The sequence below is a fragment of the Anomaloglossus baeobatrachus genome, chromosome 7 (assembly GCF_048569485.1).
Source record: "Anomaloglossus baeobatrachus isolate aAnoBae1 chromosome 7, aAnoBae1.hap1, whole genome shotgun sequence".
NCBI lineage: Eukaryota > Metazoa > Chordata > Amphibia > Anura > Aromobatidae > Anomaloglossus > Anomaloglossus baeobatrachus.
Window position 1 is genome coordinate 89,003,574 of NC_134359.1, and position 21,194 is coordinate 89,024,767.

The 21,194-nt window shown below is 48.2% G+C and overlaps 1 protein-coding gene across 5 annotated transcripts in view; it reads left to right on the forward strand.

Moving 5' to 3' along the window:
* PCNT (pericentrin) overlaps positions 1-21,194 on the forward strand; it is a 432,670-nt gene that overhangs the window by 221,218 nt on the left and 190,258 nt on the right. For 4 of the 5 annotated variants that reach the window (XM_075317440.1, XM_075317436.1, XM_075317438.1 and 1 more), the window contains 3 exons: positions 1,089-1,270; positions 13,334-13,557; positions 15,168-15,831. In XM_075317440.1, coding sequence (XP_075173555.1) covers positions 1,089-1,270; positions 13,334-13,557; positions 15,168-15,831 — 1,070 coding nt within the window. The remainder of the gene's footprint in view (positions 1-1,088; positions 1,271-13,333; positions 13,558-15,167; positions 15,832-21,194) is intronic. The other variant, XM_075317437.1, reaches the window with a different exon arrangement.

Consider the following 21,194-nt stretch of genomic DNA (forward strand, 5'->3'; position numbering starts at 1 on the left):
CAGACCACCCACGTGCCTGTCATTGGAAGGCGTTGCCAAGGGGCGGAGCTTTATGGGATGACTGCTCAATGAAGCCGGAACCTACATTTTGGACTGTAGCTGCTGGCATTAGCGAGCCGGCGTGGAGAGAAAGCGAAAAGGTCATATAGGTCTAAAAATGGAGCCTGCTGGTCTACAGTGAAAGTGGGATGCCCTACTATTGGCACCAGCCTGGAAAAACAGTGCAAGTATTTTTTTTTTTCTTGTGCTGAAGATTAAATCCAGCTTCTTCAGGAGCCTTATGGGAGTCTCTCGTACTTGTCCGTCTCTCCTCTCCTGCATTGTCTAACTTTTGTGGGTGGCGGGGCTGGAGGTGGATGCCTCTAACCACTGAACTGTTGGGTGAGGGAGCTTTGTGGGGTGGTAGGGTCCTGCCAGACATGCCAGAAAGGGTACGATGTGGATTAGAGCACTCTGTTCTCTGTCTCTTACGGTGTGTGACAGTGGCATTCCCACACTGTTTACCCAATCTGAAGATGAGTGTGATGGACAAAAAAGAGAGATGCTAAATATAAACAACAAACGTAAGGGAGAAACGGGTCCAAGGGGAACAGTGTCTGCATCCTACAGACACTCTAAGCTAAAGCTGATTTAGCTTGGTTCCAGTTGGTGGGTGTAGCCTTCTGATGAGGTGTGTGTGTGTGTGTGTGTGTGTGTGTGTGTGTGTGTGGTTGTTTTTTTTTTTTTTTATTTGTTTTGCCTAGTGGTAGTGGCCTACACCCATGGTTTCTTGGGTTCTCCATCCCCCCCCCCCCATCCTCCTCCTCCCCAAGAAGCGATAACTAAATTTCTCTATCTGAAATCTCATGTGCATGCAGCTTATTTTTCCTTCCAGATTTGAAACTTTTTAAGTGTCTCCTTTTTTTTTTTTTTTTCTTTTCATTTTTAAATAAGTGAGAAACACAAACTGCTTGTTTTGTGCAGCATTTTGTCTGCCAACACTGGTTTATTCAACGTCATCACAAGGCCTTAAGCTTGTTTGTTCTCGGTAATGCAAGATGACTCTCTTCCATAGGGTCTACTGGTACTAATGTCTTCTGTTGTTGTAGAGATAAGAAGGATGCATCTTCAGAAAACCCAAGAAGCTGTGAAGCATGGCAAAAACATAGTTGTGGCCCAGAACCTGGGCGTTTTCAATCAGACCTTGGGTGAAGAGTGGTGCAATGATGATGTGAAGAATTCAGAGTCTCCCTCCGGTGATTATCATTCACTCTTAAAACAGCTAGAGGAAGTAAGTTTTTGGATACCCTCTTGTATTTTATGTATGGTATTTTTATGATAATAAGACGCACTTTTCCTCCCAAAAATTTGGGCGGAAAATGAGGGGTGCGTCTTATAATCTGATTGTAGCTTACAGGGATGTGGTGGAGAAGGGTAGTAGGAGGCAGGGGCAATGTTGCGGATGCTTATGCTGGGGCTGCTGTGCTGCGGGTGTTGAGACTGGGGCCATCCTGAAAATGTCGGTGGTGTGGGCTTCAAATAATTTGTGCCCGGTGTAGGCGCGTATGCAAATGGAGCTCTCGGCACAAGATCTCACTTGCGCAGGCGCTGCCTCTGGCCCATTGATCTCCCAGCAGCGGACTTAAATAAAATAGTGCCCAGAGCTAGAATGTGTGCAGATGTGATCTCAGCTTGTCATCGAGCCAATAGCTTAATCTGTGCACGTGCCGACTTCGGGTGCTATTTCTTTGAAGCCAGTTCTGCCGATGTTGCCTACCTCACAGCACCCGCAGCGAGCATCTGGCACACCCACCGCACCGCCCGCAGAATCTCCCTACTCCACCACCGCTGCTGCCTCCCCCCTCCCCTGGAGACGGACCTCCCATTTTTTTTTTTTTTTTTTTTTCTTTTAATTTTGGTGTGAGTCTAACCCGGTGCGTTTTATAAACTGATAAATATGGCAATTTATTTTCAGAATCCCTGTTAAAATAGGGGGAAAAAACTTTACATTATTTAGGGAACACTTAGAACTCAAATTCAAACTTGCTGTTATAAACCCATATTAATCTTAGTTCTTTAAAAAAAAATCTCCAATACATTTAAATAGTTTGACCTATTTTCCAGGAAAAAAAATAAATAAAAATTTATATAATTATATTTTGCAAAAGATGCAAGAATATTGGTAATTTTCATTTTGTTTGTAGTGAGCACTCCATTCTACTGATAAGGGGGTGTTCCTATCACAGAAGTGTTATGGGGGACAAAAATGGGTCCCAGAGGGGAGACCTAAATCTATTTGGAAAACCAGGAAGCATGCTCTGCCATTGTAGCCACATGGTCCCCACCTCTCCATAGTGGTGGTAGATGGGGTTCTATGCTCCCTGACTTCTCTCCTAAGGTTGATTTTGGATATTTCTTCGGCGCTCCATTGGGAGACCCAGACGATTGGGTGTATAGCTACTGCCTCCGGAGGCCACACAAAGCATTACACTAAAAAGTGTAAGGCCCCTCCCCTTCTGGCTATACACCCCCCGTGGGATCACGGGCTGCTCAGTTTTCAAGCTTTGTGCGAAGGAGGTCAGACATCCACGCATAGCTCCACTGTTTAGTCAGCAGTAGCTGCTGACTATATCGGATGGAAGAAAAGAGGGCCCATATAGGGCCCCCAGCATGCTCCCTTCTCACCCCACTTGTGGTTTGTTAAGGTTGAGGTACCCATTGCGGGTACGGAGGCTGGAGCCCACATGCTGCTTTCCTTCCCCATCCCCCTGAGGGGCTCTGTGGAAGTGGGATCTTACCGGCCCCCAAACCCTGAGGCCGGGCTCCATCCACAGACCCAGAGACCCTGCTGGAGGAGCTGAGTACCGTCAGGGACAAGGCCCTGCAACATTCAGGTACTCTGTGTCCCCGCACAGACAGGCCACGCACACTCCAGACTTGCTGGGTGTGCTAGTGCGCCGGGGACAGTAGCGCTGCGCGCTGGGGTTAGAGTCACTGCAGCTTAGCTGAGTGACTTTTTGTGTTGGGAACTACCGCGCCGGCCGCTCCGGGAGCGGCGGCGCGGCTGGGACTTGTAGTGCGCCGGGGACTCGCGCTGACCGCGCTTTTACGGCGGCAGCGCTCATAAATCTAGTCCCCGGCTTTTGCGGCCTAGCTCCGCTTCGTTCCCGCCCCCACCCTGTCAATCAGGGAAAGGGAGAGACGCTGTTCTATAGTCAGCGCCGAGGGCTGGAGTCTTATTTACATACTCCAGCCCTCTCACTGGGCACAGTGGGACGCAAGTTTCCCGCTCTTGGTCTGAACACGCCCAGGGCCCGCCCCTCTCCACAGGACGCCGGCAGCCATTCCTGCATGCAGTCTGGCTGGAGAACGGACACAGGCTCTGGGGGACCCAGACAACGGGCTCTGGCGACCACACACCCGCGTTTATGCGGGCGGTAAGCTGCACATAAGTGCTGGCCCCACTAGTGCCACAGTGTTATTTGGTGTACTTTTTCCCAGTACCATATATATTATATATTGCACTGTATGGTCGCTTTCTTGGCTTATACCCTATAATTGCTCTGAGGAGACAACAACATGTCATCCGCAAAACGCAAGGGTGCCAAGGCACAGGCTGTATGCGCTGCTTGTGCTGCATGTGGGGCTAATCTACCGGCAGGTTCCAATGACCCCCATTGTGTGCAATGTTCAATCCCTGTGCCACTTCGTCAGCCAGAGTCTATGGTAGTAGTGGCCCAGGCAGAGACGCCTGTGAACCCTGCCCCTGTGACGGGGACAGAATTTGCAGTTTTTGCCGATAAGATGTCTGTGACTATGACAAAAATCCTGGAGACCTTGCAGGCCAGGCCAGTTACTCAGACCATGGACACTGCTGTGTCTATGCTCCCCGGTCCCCCTCAGTTGGAACTAATCCGTACTTCAAGGGGGTCCCAGGCATCACAGGCTGAAGGCTCTGACTCGGATGACAGCCCCAGGCAGCCTAAGCGAGCTCGCTGGGAAAGACCCTCGACGTCATCACACTGGTCAGGGTCTCAGCGAGAAGAGTCTCTGTATGATAAGACAGAGGAGGGTGATCAGGAATCTAATCCTGACACCGCTCTCAATCTAGATACCCCTGATGGTGACGCTATGGTAAATGACCTTATAGCAGCCATCAATAGACTGTTGGATATTTCTCCCCCAGCCCCTTCAGCAGAGGAGGCAGCTGCCCAGCAGGAGAAGTTCCATTTCCGGTATCCCAAGCGTAAATTGAGTACTTTTCTGGACCACTCTGACTTCAGAGAATCAGTCCAGAAACACAATACTTATCCGGACAAGCGTTTTTCCAAACGTCTTAAGGATACACGTTATCCCTTTCCCCCTGACGTGGTCAAGCGCTGGACCCAGTGTCCAAAGGTGGATCCCCCAATATCCAGGCTTGCGGCTAGATCCATAGTTGCAGTGGAGGATGGGGCTTCACTTAAAGATGCCAATGACAGACAGATGGACCTTTGGTTGAAATCTGTCTATGAAGCTATCGGCGCGTCGTTTGCTCCAGCATTCGCGGCCGTGTGGGCACTCCAAGCTATTTCCGCTGGTCTGGCACAGGTGGACTCTATCATACGTCCAGCAGTGCCGCAAGTGGCGTCCTTAACTACGCAAATGTTTGCGACCTACGCTATCAATGCGGTACTGGACTCTACGAGCCGTACCTCAATGGCGTCCGCCAACTCTGTGGTTTTGCGCAGAGCCTTGTGGTTAAAGGAATGGAAAGCAGATTCTGCTTCCAAGAAATGTTTAACCAGCTTGCCACTATCTGGAGACAGACTGTTTGGTGAGCAATTGGCTGAAATCATTAAACAGTCCAAGGGTAAGGACTCCTCCTTACCCCAGCCCAGATCAAGCAAACCTCAACAGAGGAAGTGGCAGTCGAGGTTTCGGTCCTTTCGAGGCTCGGGCAAGCCCCAATTCTCCTCGTCCAAAGGGACTCAGAAGGAGCAAAGGAGCTCAGATTCCTGGCGGGCTCACTCACGCCCCAAGAAAGCAACCGGAGGAACCGCTTCCAAGCCGGCTGCCTCATGACTTTCGGCCTCCGCTCTCCGCATCCTCGGTCGGTGGCAGGCTCTCCCGCTTTTGCGACATTTGGCTGCCACAGGTCAAGGACCGGTGGGTAACAGACATTTTGTCTCACGGGTACAGGATAGAGTTCAGTTCTCGTCCTCCGCCTCGGTTCTTCAGAACTTCCCCACATCCCGACCGAGCAGATGCCCTTCTGCAGGCGGTGGGCTCTCTAAGAGCAGAAGGAGTGGTGATCCCTGTTCCTCTTCAGGAACAAGGGCAAGGTTTTTACTCCAATCTCTTTGTGGTGCCAAAAAAGGACGGCTCATTCCGTCCTGTTCTGGACCTAAAACTGCTCAACAAGCATGTGAACGCCAGGCGGTTCCGGATGGAATCCCTCCGCTCCGTCATTGCCTCAATGTCTCAAGGAGATTTCCTTGCATCAATAGACATCAAAGATGCTTATCTCCACGTGCCGATTGCTACAGAGCACCAACGCTTTCTACGTTTCGTGATAGGAGACTACCATCTTCAATTCGTAGCTCTGCCATTTGGTCTGGCGACAGCCCCACGGGTTTTCACCAAGGTCATGGCGGCAGTGGTAGCAATCTTGCACTCTCAGGGACACTCGGTGATCCCTTACTTGGACGATCTACTTGTCAAAGCACACTCAAGAGGCATGCCAACTCAGCCTGAATGTTGCGCTGGAGACTCTCCAGACTTTCGGGTGGATCATCAACTTTTCAAAGTCCAATCTGTCACCGACCCAATCACTAACGTATCTTGGCATGGAGTTTCATACTCTCTCAGCGATAGTGAAGCTTCCGCTGGACAAGCAGCGGTCACTACAGACAGGGGTGCAGTCTCTCCTTCAAGGTCAGTCGCACCCCTTAAGGCGCCTCATGCACTTCCTAGGGAAGATGGTGGCAGCAATGGAGGCAGTCCCGTTTGCGCAGTTTCATCTGCGCCCACTTCAGTGGGACATTCTCCGCCAATGGGACGGGAAGTCAACATCCCTGGACAGGGAAGTCTCCCTTTCCCAGACGACCAAGGACTCTTTGCAGTGGTGGCTTCTTCCCACCTCATTATCACAGGGAAGATCCTTCCTACCCCCATCCTGGGCAGTGGTCACGACAGACGCGAGTCTGTCAGGGTGGGGAGCAGTTTTTCTCCACCACAGGGCTCAGGGGACGTGGACTCAGCAGGAGTCAACCCTTCAGATCAATGTTCTGGAAATCAGGGCAGTGTATCTGGCCCTACTAGCCTTCCAGCAGTGGCTGGAAGGAAAGCAGATCCGAATTCAGTCGGACAACTCCACAGCGGTGGCATACATCAACCACCAAGGAGGGACACGCAGTCGGCAAGCCTTCCAGGAAGTCCGGCGGATTCTGATGTGGGTGGAGGACAGAGCATCCACCATATCCGCGGTTCACATCCCGGGCGTGGAAAACTGGGAAGCAGACTTCCTCAGTCGCCAGGGTATGGACGCAGGGGAGTGGTCCCTTCACCCGGATGTGTTTCAGGAAATCTGTCGCCGCTGGGGGGTGCCGGACGTCGACTTAATGGCGTCTCGGCACAACAACAAGGTCCCGACCTTCATGGCGCGGTCTCGCGATCAAAGAGCTCTGGCGGTAGACGCCTTAGTGCAAGATTGGTCGCAGTTCCGGCTCCCTTATATGTTTCCACCTCTGGCACTCTTGCCCAGAGTCCTACGCAAGATCAGATCCGATTGCAGCCGCGTCATACTCGTCGCCCCAGACTGGCCGAGGAGGTCGTGGTACCCGGATCTGTGGCATCTCACGGTCGGCCAACCGTGGGCACTACCAGACCGACCAGACTTACTGTCCCAAGGGCCGTTTTTCCATCGGAATTCTGCGGCCCTGAACCTGACTGTGTGGCCATTGAGTCCTGGATCCTAGCGTCTTCAGGATTATCCCAAGGGGTCGTTGCCACCATGAGACAGGCTAGGAAGCCCACGTCTGCTAAGATCTACCACAGAACGTGGAAGATATTCTGATCCTGGTGCTCTGCTCAGGGAGTGTCTCCCTGGCCATTTGCATTGCCTACTTTTCTTTCTTTCCTGCAATCTGGGTTAGAAAAAGGTTTGTCGCTCGGCTCCCTTAAAGGGCAAGTCTCGGCGCTATCCGTCTTTTTTCAGAAGCGTCTAGCACGACTTCCTAAGGTGCGCACGTTCCTGCAGGGGGTTTGTCATATCGTTCCCCCGTACAAGCGGCCGTTAGATCCATGGGATCTGAACAGGGTACTAGTTGCTCTCCAGAAGCCGCCCTTCGAGCCTCTGAGGGATGTTTCACTTTCTCGACTATCACAGAAAGTGGCTTTTCTGGTAGCGATCACATCTCTTCGGAGAGTGTCTGAGCTAGCAGCGCTGTCATCCAAGGCTCCTTTCCTGGTCTTCCACCAGGACAAGGTAGTGCTGCGCCCCATTCAGGAGTTTCTCCCTAAGGTGGTATCCTCTTTTCATCTTAATCAGGATATCTCATTGCCTTCCTTTTGTCCTCATGCAGTTCATCGGTATGAGAAGGATTTACATTTGTTAGATCTGGTGAGAGCACTCAGAATCTACATTTCCCGCACGGCGCCCCTGCGCCGCTCCGATGCACTCTTTGTCCTTGTCGCTGGTAAGCGCAAAGGGTCGCAGGCTTCCAAGGCCACCCTGGCTCGATGGATCAAAGAACCAATTCTTGAAGCCTACCGTTCTGCTGGGCTTCCGGTTCCTTCAGGGCTAAAGGCCCACTCAACCAGAGCCGTGGGTGCGTCCTGGGCATTACGACACCAGGCTACGGCTCAACAGGTGTGCCAGGCAGCTACCTGGTCGAGTCTGCACACTTTCACCAAACATTATCAGGTGCATACCTATGCTTCGGCGGACGCCAGCCTAGGTAGAAGAGTCCTGCAGGCGGCAGTTGCCTCCCCGTAGGAGAGGGCTGTCTTTGCAGCTCTAACATGAGGTATTTCTTTACCCACCCAGGGACTGCTTTTGGACGTCCCAATCGTCTGGGTCTCCCAATGGAGCGCCGAAGAAGGGAATTTTGTTACTTACCGTAAATTCCTTTTCTTCTAGCTCCTATTGGGAGACCCAGCACCCGCCCTGTTGTCCTTCGGGATTTTTGGTTTTTTTCGGGTACACATGTTGTTCATGTTGAACGGTTTTCAGTTCTCCGATGTTACTCGGAGTGAATTTGTTTAAACCAGTTATTGGCTTTCCTCCTTCTTGCTTTGGCACTAAAACTGAGCAGCCCGTGATCCCACGGGGGGTGTATAGCCAGAAGGGGAGGGGCCTTACACTTTTTAGTGTAATGCTTTGTGTGGCCTCCGGAGGCAGTAGCTATACACCCAATCGTCTGGGTCTCCCAATAGGAGCTAGAAAAAAAGGAATTTACGGTAAGTAACAAAATTCCCTTCTTTTCTTGGTTTAGGCTATGTGCGCACTGGAAAATGGAATTTTCTTAAGAAAATTCCGCAGCTATTCAAAGATTACCGCACCCGCGGTAAAAAAACGCGGCAAACCGCACCCGAAAACCGCATGCGGTTTGCTGCGGTTTTACCACGGTATTGTTCGCGGTATTGCCGCGGTTTTGCCGCGTGCAGGTTGGGATGTGCTTTATTGCATTCAATGCAATAAAGCACATTGAAAAAAAAAAGTCATTTAATTCTGAGATAGTAGATAGAGGGATAGATAGATAGACAGACACAGGGATAGACAGATAGCTAGAGGACCGATCGCTGCATTTCCCACGGTCGGCAGTGAGTTCACATTACCGGCCGTGGGAAATGACCGGTAATTACCTCTGCTGTCTGCTGCATTCATTCAGCGCTGTGTCTGTGACAGTCGCGGCTGGATGTAAGCATCGCAGGACGCTGGAGCTTTGTTTCGGGAGGGGTTAATAAAAGGGTTAACGAGGCTTGTTTGTTTTATTTAAAATATAGGATTTTTCTGTGTGTGTTTTTTATTCACTTTACTTACGGGTTGATCATGTCAGCTGTCACATAGACGCTTCCATGATCAAGCCTGGAGTTAATGGCGGTGATCCACCACCATTAACCCCTTGTATTACCCTGACCGCCACTGCTACACGGCGGCAGGAAGAGCCGGGGACACGCCGGTGCTGCCGCATAATGCATGCGACAGTACCGGGGCAGCTGCGGCTGATATTCTCGGCTGCGGGAGGGGGAGTGAGGCGGGGGCATTAACCCTGCCCCTCTCCCTCCCCAGCCTGAGAATACCGGGCCGCCGCTGTGTGCTTACCTCGGCTGGACGGTAAATATGCAGCGGAGCCCACGTTCTTTTTCTATATTTCCGTTTTCTTTCTATGTGTGTTCTATGTGTCTGTGTGTGTGTGATCTATGTCTGTGATGTTTGTGTGTGTGATCTGTGTGTGTTTACTCTCTGCTCCGCTTCCTCTTCCTGTAATGACATCACTTCCCTGCAAAACCGCAGACAAGCGATGTACATTACCGGAGGTAAACCGCGAAATACCGCAGGGAATAACGCAGGAAACCGCAGTGAACCGCACAGAATTTGCTGCCTGCATTATTCCCTGCGGGATTTCACGATTAACATTGGAGTCAATGGAGTGAAATCCCGCAGCGACGTGCGGAAAATAATTGACATGCAATTGTTTTTGCTGCGGGAATCCCGCAGCAAAACATGCAGCTATCAAATTCCGCCCAGTGCGCACAGGATTTTTTTTGCCCATAGGATTTGCTGGTGATTCACTGCAGAGATGTTATGAACATTTTCTGCAACGAAACATGCAGCAAAACCGCAAAAAATCCGCGGCAAAATCCGGTAAGTGCGCACATAGCCTTAAAGGTTAATTTTCGGAAATTTACGGGCAATAGCATAGACTATATTGAGGGGCACGGATATGCCACTAGTGTGTCCCACGGTGCAACACTAGTATAATCCTAACCTCCCACATTTATACCATTTGCCTGATGGGCATCCCTTGGGCAAGGTACGTTATAAAAGCCACCTTTTTTATATTTTCCCAACTACCTCCCAAATTACTAACCATTGAGGATTTACAAGCTAGATACGGAGTTCCTGATACTGCTAAGTTCCTATACATACTACTCAGTCATGCACAGTTTGGAGTAGCACTAGATTTATTAAAATTGGAGGAGCTCGTAAGGAGCTTTAAATTGCCGAAACTTCACACAGAAGCATATTCTCTATTCTTGCTTTCTCTGCACTAGAAAAATGATTATCATGTGGAAAAGAATGGAAGCCTCCTGCATGCTCCATTTGGCTGCAATTCAAATCAGGGCTTCGGAGTCGTGGAGTTGGTGTCCATTTTGGTGGAGTTGGAGTCGGTATAAAATGGACGGACTTCGACTCCTAAAATATATAATAAATTGTGAACAGCGGTTCAATGCAGTATGTGATTATTTTTTTTTTTTCATAAGAATTTGGGAAAGTTATGAAATGTCCTATAAATGTCTGTTCTATTCCTAACTCAAAGAATCTAGTCTTTTAGTTGAGATGAATCTGTGCTGCACTACAGCTACATGATATAAGTAGTGATGTTATCACTTTACTACAGTAAATTTATCACAAACATGAATCATGTACAATTGAAACCAGAAGTTTACATACAATATCAAAGACACATCTGCATGTTTTTCTCACTATCTGACATGAAATCAGAATAAGGCCCTGTGTGCACTAGAAAATGGAATTTTCTTAAAAAAATTCCGCAGGCTCCGGAAGATTACCGCGCCCACGGTAAATAACCGCGGCAAACCACACCCGAAAACCGCATGCAGTTTTGTCGCAAATTTTCCCAGGTTATTCCCTGCTGTTTTTGACAATTATCTATGTCAAAAACTGCAGGTACCTGCAAGAAAGCATTGACATACAATTTTGTTTTGCTGCAGAAAACATGCAGCAAAACCTGTTGGTGAAAAAAAACTGCAGTGTTTTTTTTTTTTTTTTTTTTTTTTAACCATAGGTTTTGCTGGGGAAGGACGGCAGCAAGCTTATGAACATTTTCTGCAGCGAAACATGCAAAACCGCAGTGTGCGCACAGGGCCTAAACCTTTCCAGTGTTTAGATCAATTAGGAACCAAAACTCTATTTTCCAAATGCCAGAATACAGAGAGAGAATGTGTTAAGACACTTTTATTACTTTTTGCAGAGTTAAAAGTTTACATACACGAAGAATACTATGCCTTTAATAAACCATGAGACAGCGAATATGATGTCATGTCTTTAGAAGCTTCTGATGGGTTTATTGGCAAAATCTGAAATAATTAGAGACACACCTGTGGATGTATTATAATGCACACCTGAAACACACTGCTGCTTTTTTTAAGCATCATGGGAAGGTCAAAAGAAATCAGCCAAGATCTCAGGAAGAGAATTGTGGACTTGCACAAGTGTGGTTCATTCTTGGGTGCAATTTCCAGAAACATGAAGGTGCCTCATTAATCTGTCCAAACAATTTATATGCAAGTATAAACAAGATGGGAATGTACACCCATCATACTGCTCAAGAAAGAGACTGGTTCTGTGTACAAGAGATGAACATGCTTTGGTCAGACATGTGCATATCAATCCAAGAACAGAAACAAGACCTTGTGAAGATGCTGGTGGAAGCTGGTAAGATTGTGTCATAATCCACCATGAAACAAGTACTGCACGAACATGGGCTGAAAGGCCACTCTGCTAGGAAGAAGCCATTACTCCAAAAGAAACAGTAAACAGATTGCAAGTGCACACAGGAACAAACATTAAAGACCTTTCTCTCTTGTTATTCTGGCATTTGGCAAATAGAAATAATTCTGGTTCCTAATTGACCTTTAAAAGGTTTCTGCTGATTTCATGTCAGATAGTGAGGAAAAACATGCAGATGTGTCTTTATAGAGAGCGGAGGGAAACGTCTGGTTTCAACTGTATGAGAATCAGAGAAATTGAGCAGTTGGGGTTGGCGTCAGAGGTTTGGCTTACCAACTCCACTGCACTTGTTAAAAAAAAAAAAAAATATATATATATATATATATATATATATATATATATATATATATATATATATATATATATATATATATATATATATATATATATATATATATATATATATATATATATATATATATATATATATATATATAAATAATATCTATATAATAAGCACATTCCTTTTATACGAATAGGAGATTTGGTTATGAATGTGATAAGGTATGGAGACAGTGGTTAGCAATATCAGACACTGCCCAATAGGATTCCCTCTTTATATATTTAGTTCTGTTAAGTCTGCACAAGATGTTGGAGAACCTAATACATGCTGCCCACAGATTGGGAATCATAAAGCAGGCCCTGGCTGAATGATCTTAGCCACCTGTCTGACTGAATCTCTGTAGCTTTTCAAAGAGAAACATACTTTCTCGGTCGCTTCATTTGGGGAACACAGGAGACCATGGGTGTACGTTGCTGCCGCCATGAGGATGACCCTAAAAATTACAATAAAAAAAATAAATTTGCTCCTTTCCCACAGGCTACACTTGCCTACTTACAACCAAGCTATTCAGTTTAGTTTAGTATCAGTAGGAGCTAGAAAATACATACAGCTACACTCTACAATGCTTACAATGAATAAGGGAACTCTGGTATTGCATTGGAAAAAAAAAAAAATACTCAGCTTATGTATTGGCCAATGCATGTGAGCCCGGTGACCACGACAAGGTGATCTCAATGTACTGAGATCTTAATTGAAATGCCTTTATCTGGATTAAAAACTTTTAAAGCTGGGCAGAAAGGATCCAGCTATAAAGGAGGATGGACACAGCCTGGTTACAGGCACTACAGATATATAAAAAAATACTGACCCGCACATCCAATAGTTGTGAACAGGTGCTAACTAAAAACCCAATATAGCTGCACGATCATACACTCCTGCCATATTTTATGCCGTAAATGTGAGTTAAGAATACTCCTTTTACATTAACCAATATTCTGAATAATTGCCAAGTAATAATAAGTTGGTTATCTACAGGGTTTGCATTTTGTTTGCTGTTTTTCCACTTTGCTATGACCTCAGTTTGTGCACTAATGTTGCTCCAAGTCCTTGTCCTCAATCTGCTCACATTTTATTGCCTCTTTGTGCATAGACTGGTAATCTATGCAGCTTATTTATAACCAGATATAGAACACTTTTATGGCAAGGTCTGCAAAATTACTAGAGAAAATCAGATTATAATTGTTCGTAGCATGTATGTCAATAATCTTAGTTGATATATTTGCAGCATCCGTATTTAAACTCGTTCTTGTTTTATATCTCTTTATTTTAAGCAGAACGTTGAAGTGTGTCAGATGGATGATGAGTCCACATCGCATTCTGGTGATGAAAAACAAGAGAGAGATGATGAAGTCAAAATGTCCCAGCTAGAGGTGTTGCAGGCCCAGCATGCTAAGGAGCTGGCGGATGTCCGAGAGAAGATGGCAAATGACTTGGAGGAAATAACCAAAAAATTGAAAGAAGAGAAAGAGAGCGCATTGAAGAACGCAGAGGACAGGTGTGCAGGCTTTTCCTATACTTGTTCATTGGTATAATGGGGGGATATGTACTTTTCTGGTCCTGACGTTTTGTACACCAGTCTTTAATGAGGGCTATGCAGGAATGAAATTAACAAATTCAGTTGATCTTCTAAGTGGTGTGCATTTAGGCCGCTCTCACACATCTGTCTTTTCGCCGATTTGCCGGATACGGCGGACGCCAGTACAGTGTATACAATGGCAGTGCGACAACTGCTGGTCACATGCTGTCATGTGACCGGAGCATGTGACCCAGAAGTTTGCGGCGCTGACATTGTACTGTATACACTGTACCAGCGTGCGCCGTAACCGGCGAAAAGCCGGATGTGTGAGAGCGGCCTTAGCCAGAAATGTTATTCCAGGTACTGGAGTAACCTTTCTAACCAGTATCCATGAATTTGAGGGGCATGCATAGTTGTCCTAACTCCTCAGCGGTGCTCATTTTGCTATAGTTGCATGACCATAGTAAGGCACAAAAATATAGCAAGTATTGAAAGTGTTTTACATTGTTTTCTGGCATTAACTAGTTGATGGATCAGCCCCTGTATGTTGAATTGCCAGATGGATACAAATGGGCCGTTTTGTGTGTTCTATTATGCGCCGTTTGAGTTCATATGTGTTGGTCCATGTTGTAACTGTGTTTTTTTTTTTTTTTTTTTTTTTTTTTTTTTTCCCTTCCATGAGCCTTTTAAAGAGGTTGCCTGGGACTTGATAAGGGTGGACCAAAAATGTATAGGTCCTCAATATCAGATTAGCGGAGGTGTGACTCCGGCAATCCTGTCAATCTACTGTTACAGGTGATGGCCCTAAGGCCTGCTAGCGGAGTTGCCCACCTGTTGACTGTATAGCGGCCGGAGCTGTGTACTGCATGTTCTATTCAATTGGGGGCGAATGTGCAGTACCCGGCCTCGACCACGATACTGTTGACAGAGCTGTGCAGTTCCACAGCTGAGCACTTCCAGCCTGCTCTGGGAACAGCTAATCGGCGGGGGGGGGGGGTGGGTTGCATACCCACCGATTTATGTATTGGGTGACCTGTCCTAAGGATGTAACAGTGCCAAGCCACACCTTTTTAATGTGGGCACATTCACACAAACTACAATCTTTCATTGCTAGAGGAGGGGAAAAACAAACGCAATAGTCAGATCTGTGCTGAAAAAAGGTGAAAACCTGCTGTAAGGTTTTGCTCACCTGGGGAGGTTGTCGGACCCAAACCATTGGAGAATGCCTTGAATTAGACAGCTGCTGCAGCCCTAGTATCGAAGATGCTTTAGTCATCCAAAGGAATGGAAAGGGTTAAAGCCGCGCTGCTGTGCATGAAGAATGAATGCTGGATTTTTTTGTGACTTTAAAGCGTCAAATGTGGTGATCCTGATTTACTCCAAAACGTGTAAAGTCAAATACCAAAAAAATCCAGCATTCGCTCTTCATGCACAGCAGCGTGGCTTTAACCCTTTCCATTCCTTCTACGAACTATAATATTGAATTACTTTTATGTATTTTTAAGTTTTTGTTACTAGTTTAACACTTTTGAAGCCTGTTGCTGTATTGTAGGAAAGATTACTAAATGATGCATTATGTCTTCCTCTAGGATTGCACAAGTACACATGGAAAATGCCAAGCTACAGAAAGATCTCCTGAGACGGACGCTAATAAAGCCGGCCTCTGTGGAGTACCGGGGGGTTGGTAATGATGATCCCAACTTGCACTCCGGAGAGAATCTTATGTCTGGTATTTCTGAGGAGAAGCACGATCTAGAAACTTCGGACAAAGACTTGGCCTTAAAAGATTCAGATGCCGTGAAGACTACTTTCCCATCAGGACTGTGTTGTGCTGATGATCTAAACGCTGGTTTCCCAGAGCTGCAGAGACCTGACAAAGAACCATACATTGAGGTACCGGAGTTACTACAAAGGCACCAAGAAGAGCTACATGCTCGTTCCCTAGAACACGAAGCGCACATACAAAGCCTGGAGGCTTCACATCTGGGAAAGCTGGACAGCTTGGAGTCTTCATACCTGTCGGAGATACAGAAGATCCGAGATGAACATGCACTTGCTGTGGAAGAGCTGGAGCAATGCTTGCTTAGTAGACTACAAGAGAAGGAGAAAGAGGCCCAAGATCATCTGGAGAAGTCCAGGGTACAGTGGTTACAGCAACAGGAGCAGGAACTGGAGCGTCTACGCCAAGAGCTGGCAACCCTACAATTGGAGAAATTCCAGGCGATGGCTGAAGAGTTGGAAGTTGCCCACAGGGTGAGGGAAAATTTCCACTGTGGCTTTCTTGCATATTTTTTACCAAATATTAGAATTGCTGTGTACAATGTACGTGGGGCTTGAAGTAAACAGTTTTTCACCTTTTTATTCCCTTTTATGTTGTACTATGCATCCATGGCGTCTTAAGATGGTAGGGTGAGTTACCTTGGTTTGCTTTTATCTGAACCTGAAGTGTTTTGTTACGGTTCTTTTCATGTTGCGGTTTTGTTTCCTGACAAACAGCTCCAGCATTTCTCCCCTTTGTGCCGGGCTCGGCCCCCGCACCTGCCAGGTGTCTGCACCCTCCTAAGGCGTCTTGTTGCTAGGATAGAATTTCACAGCTCATTAGGTCTAAGCTCTGGTCACATCCACTTGTACGAATACCGTGATACCAGATTATAACAAGGAGAGGATTGATCACCTCATTAACTCTTTAGTTTTGTCTGTGTGCAAGCTCCCAATGCTGCGGGTGAGCCCTTCACAGCGGGGCTGTCCTGCTACTTGTATTGTTAGCCCCTTGCATACTGCGCTTAATGGCGTCTGCTGCATCTAGGCGTTTAGAGAAGTATATAAGCCCTATTTATCACCTCAATGACATGTCAATGTGATCTCTGGGCGCCCAGTGCCTGTCATAATTTTTGTCTTTAATACAGACTCTCCTTAACCCCTTAACGACCTATGAGAATTATAATTATCCTAGGTCACTTAGGGCTCAATGAAGCCAGCCCAGGAGCTGAACCTAAAGAGTGTCCTCCACCCTCCAAAATTGCATTGTAAATGCACTATACAGTGCTGTAGGCGACTTATCCCCCATAATAACCCTTCTAGCAGTGCACCTGTTACTAGTACAGTGCTGGAGAAAATAACTTCTAATTCTTATGCAAATAAGGGGGGGCTACAGTGCACCTTTATTGACGAGAGTTTGGTGCACCATTGCATGTCCTAATTTTCCTATTACGTTCACACATGATTGTATGTATGTTTTATATTGGGAAAAAAAGGTAGCGTAGGATTGAAAAAAATGTCCAGATTCTAAAGAGCTTAATAGAATACTTCTCAGTACGAGCATTTCTGCAATCAGTGCATTCTGAGACGTGACTTTTGGAAAAAAGTTTCTTCTTCAATGTCCCAATAGATGGTCAGTTTTCTTCCTTTTGTGTGACTCCTATTCTTTACTAGAAGCATTCTGAGTTTCGTGAATGTGTATACTATGCTTTTCTCAGAGGATAGCCTGAGAGTCCTGACAGAGCGGCTGGAGCTGATGGTTCACTTGCATGGATTGCATCTTCTGTAATGAAGACTTAAAAACCTTCTGAAATGAATATCTTCTAATATTGCTGTGATTTGTGCAGAATGCATGCATTAACCTTCATATCAAAGCCACTGCTTGCAAGTTTGAGCTTACTAAATTCTTACTAAGAGCACTCAGTTTAGCTGAGCGTGCATGTGTTTTTATACATATGGGGGGGGGGGGGGTGGGTGGGTGGGTAAGAGACTGATGCCACAGTGTGGTGCAGCCGATCTCCCAGGAGAACCAAAGTATCAGGTGTTAAAATGAAACATCTCTGATCCTTCTCTACCCGCAAAAACCTTTGTTGCAAGGCCCCATACACATTATCTGGTCTTCCGTATCCCTTGGTAAGTTCAACTGCCTATGTAGGCTGAGGCTACACGGTGACAAGATAGTTGTCGGATAGATTGGGTGTATCTTGCTAAAAGTTAGACTCCTTTCTAGAACACTTCTTCTTAGTTGGCTTACTTTAGACCTGCACCAAAAAAAGTCACATAGCTGCAATTTATGACTTCAATCAGCCACCTATGAGACAAAAAATACATTTCTTTATCGTTCCTATGGGAGACCCAGACAATGGGTGTTTAGCTTCTGCCTCCGGAGGACACACAAAGTACTACACTCAAAAGTGTAGCTCCTCCCTCTGAGCTTATACACCCCCTGGAGAACCAGATCTAGCCAGTTTATCGCTTTGTGTTCAGGAGGCATACATCCACACATGCATTCTCATCTGATTTTTGGAAAGAGTTTGAAGAAAAGCGGGTCCAAGTCTGGACCCACGGCATGTCCCTTCTCACCCCACTGTGTCGGCGGTGTTGTTAAGGTTGATTCCAAGGCTGGAGCCTTACATGCCGTGCTCCTTCACCATCCCTCCTGGGCTCTGGCTTGAAGTGGGAGCCAGCACGGTTCTCCATGCTTGGCAGGAGACCGGTCTCCATCCGCAGCCCTTCAGGATCCTGCTGGACCTGAGCACTCATCCCCAGGGACTTGGAACCCTGCGTCTCAGCAAGCTAAGTACCTGAGACGTTTATATATTGGGGGTCCCTCTACTTTATTGTTGTGGGAGAGTGTGCTGAGTGTGTTTTGTGACATTTCCGGTGGGTTCTCTGGCTGTCGCCTGAGAACCGCGCCGATGGTGCCTGCGCGCCGTCCGCACCGCTCAAATTTAGGCCCCGGCTTCGCCGGAGGCCTAGTTTCGGTTTCACTGCCCTCGCATGTCATTCATGCAGAGGGACAGCGCGGCTCCGCCCAGCGGCGGTTCTGCACAGGGGAGGGACACTCCTCACTGAGTACATGTCTCCTCCCCTGTAGGTCTCTATGGCCCTCCAGATCCCGCTCTGAGTAAGTCCCGCCCCCTCTCTTCGCTCCGGCGGCCATTTTCTCAGCGTTTTCCCTGCGATCACAGCACTGGTCTGCAGCATCCCTGCTGAGGTGCTTGGGGGTCCGGGCTTCGGGATCTGGAGGGCACACAACACCGCTCCAGCGGTCTGGTAAGCCACAACCTCTGGTTGTGGACCTCTGTATATACTCTCTGGGGGTCATTCTGGCAGAGCCCCCACTCCAGCAGCATGTCTCACACGAGGAGCAAGGCTCCAAAGCTGTATTCAGTATGCACTGCATGTAAGCTCCTACTGCATGAACCGAGCACCTATCCACATTGTGATACCTGCTCTAACCTGACGGTGCCTCAGCCTGGCGTCGCACCCCCAGTGGTCTCTCGGGCTGCTCCGGCTCCTGTGGCTGAACCCCCAGCTTGGGTAGAATCCTTTTCTAGGTCTATCTCCCAGTATTTTGCCGACTCCATGGGACTTCTGTCCAGGACTTTGCTGAACATGCATCAGCCCCCTTCACAGGGTGCCTCTGCTGCTAGGGCTCTCTCAGGACCGGAGCTCACAGAGGATTCATCATCTGGTCCCAGACCCCGTCCTTCTAAGAAGAGACGCAGGGCTCCCTCTCCTTCCTCGTCCCGCGGCTCTTTTTCAGAAGCTGACTCGCAGGACGAGGAGGATGCCTTTACGGGGGGCTCGGAGGCTACCTCCATGTGCCCCATTGATCTGTCAGAAAGTGACTCAGATGTTAGTGATTTGATAGCGTCCATTAATTCTGTACTGGACCTCAATCCGCCAGTATCAGAGGAACAACCCTCTCTGGCAGAAAAGCACCAGTTTACCTCGCCTAAGAGGGCAAAGAGTGTGTTCTTTAACCACTCCAGTTTTCAGGCCGCTGTGACCAAGCCCAGGGCCTGTCCTGACAAACGCTTCCCAAAGCGTGGCTCTGATGACAGTTTTCCCTCTCCACCTGAGGTGGTCAAGGAGTGGGCTCATTCCCCAAAGGTAGACCTCCCGGTGTCTAGACTCTCAGCCCGGACCGTTGTATCGGTGGCTGATGGCACCTCTCAAGGATTCCACTGACCGCCAGGTTGACCTTCTGGCCAAATCTGTATATGAGGCGGCAGGGGCCTCGTTCTCCCCGACTTTTGCAGCAGTGTGGGCTCTCAAAGCCATCTCTGCTTCTCTAGAGGAGATGCATTCCCTCGCCAGGGAATCTATGCCCGAAATGGTTACCTTAACTTCCCAAGCTTCACCTTTTTCTTCCTATGCCATGTCTGCCATGCTGGAGGCTTCTCACCGCACTGCGGTGGCTTCGGCTAATTCCCTCGCTATCCGCAGGATCTTGTGGCTTCGAGTGGAAGGCAGATGCTTCTTCAAAGAAGTACCTTCCTGGACTCCCTTTTGCTGGGTCCCGGCTGTTCGTTGAACAGCTGGATGAAATTATTAAGGAAGCTACTGACGGGAAGAGTACTTACATGCCACAAACCAAAACCAGGAAACCTGTCCAGGGCAGGAATCAGTCGAGGTTTGGTTCCTTTCGTTCCTCCAACTGGTCGTCCTCTCAGCCCTCGGCCTCGTCCACTAACTCAGCCAAGGACCAGAAATCCAACTGGCGCCCAAAAGCGCGTCCACAAAAGACCGCAGGAGGTGCTGCCGCTAAGGCAGCCTCCTCTTGACTATCTGTCCGCGCCAGCAACGTCCTTAGTCGGTGGCAGGCTCTCCCACTTTGGCGACACGTGGTTTCAACACGTCTCCGATCAGTGGGTGCGGGATATCATCTCCCACGGCTACAGGATAGAATTCTCTTCCAGCCCGCCAAACAGATTTTTTCTGTCAACTCCCCCCTGCTCCAAGGTCGCCGCCTTCTCTCAGGCCGTGGCATCCTTGCAGGCCAACGGAGTAATTGTACCGGTTCCCGCCCGGGAACGGTTGAGGTTTCTACTCAAATCTCTTCCTAGTCCCCAAAAAGGACGGTTCCTTCCGGCCCATCCTGGATCTCAAGCTTCTCAACAAGCATGTTCTGGTGCGGCATTTTCGCATGGAGTCGCTGCGATCAGTCATTGCCTCAATGACCCAAGGGTATTTCCTGGCATCCATCAACATCAGAGATGCCTATCTGCATGTGCCAATTGCAGTTTCACACCAGCGTTGGCTACGTTTTGCAATCTGAGAGGAACATTTCCAATTCGTGGCTCTCCCCTTCGGGTTAGCCACGGCCCCTCGGGTATTCACCAAGGTCATGGCAGCAGTGGTTGCGGTTCTGCACCTCCAGGGGTTGGCAGTGATTCCTTACCTGGACGACCTTCTAGTCAAGGCTTCATCCAGCGCAGACTGTCAGCGGAGTGTCTCGCTCCCTCTCGCCACTCTAGCCCAATTCGGGTGGCTTGTCAATCTGCCCAAATCCACTCTGACTCCGACCCAGAGACTCACGTACCTAGGGATGCAGTTCGAGACTCTGCCGGCACTTGTGAAGTTGCCCTTAATCAAACAGCAGTCCCTCCAACTGGCGGTGCGCTCTCTGCTGAGGCCCCGCCGTTATTCCATCAGGAGCCTGATGCAGGTGCTGGGTCAGATGGTGGCGTCAATGGAGGCTGTTCCCTTTGCTCAGTTCCATCTGCGTCCACTGCAGCTGGACATTCTCCGCTGTTGGGACAAGCTGCCTTCCTCCTTGCACAGGTTAGTGGCTCTGTCGCCACAGACCAGGAGCTCTCTTCAGTGGTGGCTTCGACCCCTCTCTCTGT